At 41.4% G+C, this 2,061-nt stretch overlaps 1 protein-coding gene across 8 annotated transcripts in view; it reads right to left on the bottom strand.

Annotated features, from left to right (window-relative positions):
- The window catches only part of larp1b (La ribonucleoprotein 1B), a 39,492-nt gene that overhangs the window by 28,862 nt on the left and 8,569 nt on the right, over window positions 1-2,061 (bottom strand). For 5 of the 8 annotated variants that reach the window (XM_032526502.1, XM_032526504.1, XM_032526500.1 and 2 more), the window contains exons 3-4: window positions 1,365-1,421; window positions 270-501 (exon numbers count right to left, since the gene is read on the bottom strand). In XM_032526502.1, coding sequence (XP_032382393.1) covers window positions 270-501; window positions 1,365-1,421 — 289 coding nt within the window. The remainder of the gene's footprint in view (window positions 1-269; window positions 502-1,364; window positions 1,422-2,061) is intronic. The other 3 variants (XM_032526505.1, XM_032526507.1, XM_032526503.1) reach the window with 2 other exon arrangements.

Raw genomic sequence — 2,061 nt, forward strand, 5'->3', positions numbered from 1 at the left:
TGTTTATGGAGAAGGAGAACCAGGATACGAGTCGCGTCTCCACGTACCAACGTATACGCAGCCACGGTGTAAATCTAAACTCATGGGAACATTTTAGAGTATTTGAAAATTGTTTATAAAAAGGTGACATTCTGGAGATGAAGCATTTCACTGGTCAGAGAAGAGCTGTGAATTGATCAAACTTTGATTGGATGCTACTATAATCAGCCTTACTCCTTTACACGATGCCGTTTAACATGCTTAACTTGGGAGAGAAAAGAAATCCTCACCCTCACCTCCCCTCTTCTTCAGGCCGGCGCTCTTGGTGTCCGGTCCCGCCTTGGACTCTGCGTCTTTGGGCAGCTCTCTAAGCAGGTCCAGCTGAGCCTCCTGGTTCTCTTTGCTCTCCCCGCCGTCATGGCTGCTCTCAGACTCTCTCTCCATGCCATCCCTCTTCTTCTCCTTCTCTCTGCGTGAGGCGGGAGGCTTCTTCCCGTTGTTGTTGAGGACATTTTGTTGCTGCTGGAAGATAGAGAGGCCCGCTTTTAATTACACTGGTGAAATGTCATGTAGCCTTTTTATCTTTACACGTTTTTTTTTTCCTTTCCTAAATTTGGTTGGCATCTGCTTGTTCTGTGTCAAAAATCACATTTTGGGTCCAAGTTGCAATGAATTGAAATTGAAATAATTACAATTTTGGCTCCTAATGATCACAAAAAAAGAATAATCGGGAAAAACTTATTTTTTAATTGTGTTCTGAATGAGAAAGAAATGTTCAAATAAGAAAAAAATGAAGGGAGAATTCAAAACGCAAGGTGTTTTCACTGTAACTGTTCCACTGTTTTTTTAAAGTTTATTAATTGCAACATTTTTCCAAAAGTCAGTGACAATCGTGTTAAATAATCGTGAATTTCTGACCCATAAACAAGCAGCCCTAGTTCAGGCTCTTGATACACAGGAGACTGTGAGTTTCACAATAAAACTTGACGAGATTAAAAGGATTTTAACATAACTTATCCCCTTTGCTTGAAGCTTGATGAACATATTCTTCTCTGTGATGAGTTTTTCACAACTTCAGTAATACCTGAAAGTTCCCTGGATTTTTTTCCTGGAACACTTTTTAAATGTTGTGCAAAATCTCGGGGCAACCTCTATCTCGTGTCCTTTGCAGCGGCCCGGGTTTGAATCCGACCTGCGGCCCTTTACTGCGTGTCATCCCCTCTCTCTCTCTCCCACCTTTCCTGTCTATCCATTGTCACCATCAAATAAAAAAAGGGAAAATCCCTAAAAAATAAAAAGCTGTTTAACCAGTAATGCAACCAGCAGAACATAATCACAAGCTGTTGCCTCTAATATGACTGATTTAGCCAACACACTTGTCATACCTCTTTGGCCAATTCACCAGGTGTGGGCCAGTTGGTGATATCGCTGAAGTCACTCGACTGCAAAAATTGAGAAAAACAAACAAACAAACATGAACAGCAAATCATCATCTTAACATTCTCAAGTTAAACCTTGTCACTGGGACTCCTTTTGTTGATTGTGACAGCGTGGGTCAGGTGGAGTCGGGAGGAAAAGGAGGTCAGCTGTCCGTCTGTGAGCCAACTACGATAAAAGAGGCGGAGTTTCCACCTCGGCGAATGTTGTAAAAAAAGGACTGATAGCCTGATTTGAGATCAAGGTTAGACAGACAAGGGCTAGGACTACACACAGAAACAGCTGTTATTTATCTATTTTAATGTTTCTGTCGTATTTTTTTTATAGCACGTGTCAATGTTGTTAACAAGATGGATTTAAACAGTAACAAGTATTTGGCAACCTTCAATTAGTCCAGTCTTGAGTAAGACTGCTGCAGCCACAATACAAGCTGTGGTATAACCATTCGGGGCATTTGTGCATTTGAGCAATAAAAGTGCTGTTTTTGCCACTGACAGGCTCAGGTTGGTATCCTAGGTGTCTGACAACACTATGGAAAGGCTCCCTACAGAGATTGCCATTTTTTTAACCCTTGTGTTGTCCTCGGGTCATACTGGACACATTTTCAGTTTTTTCATCACAAAAAAATGGCCCTTCGAAATAAGC

Source organism: Etheostoma spectabile, chromosome 9 (genome assembly GCF_008692095.1).
Source record: "Etheostoma spectabile isolate EspeVRDwgs_2016 chromosome 9, UIUC_Espe_1.0, whole genome shotgun sequence".
Classification (NCBI taxonomy): domain Eukaryota; kingdom Metazoa; phylum Chordata; class Actinopteri; order Perciformes; family Percidae; genus Etheostoma; species Etheostoma spectabile.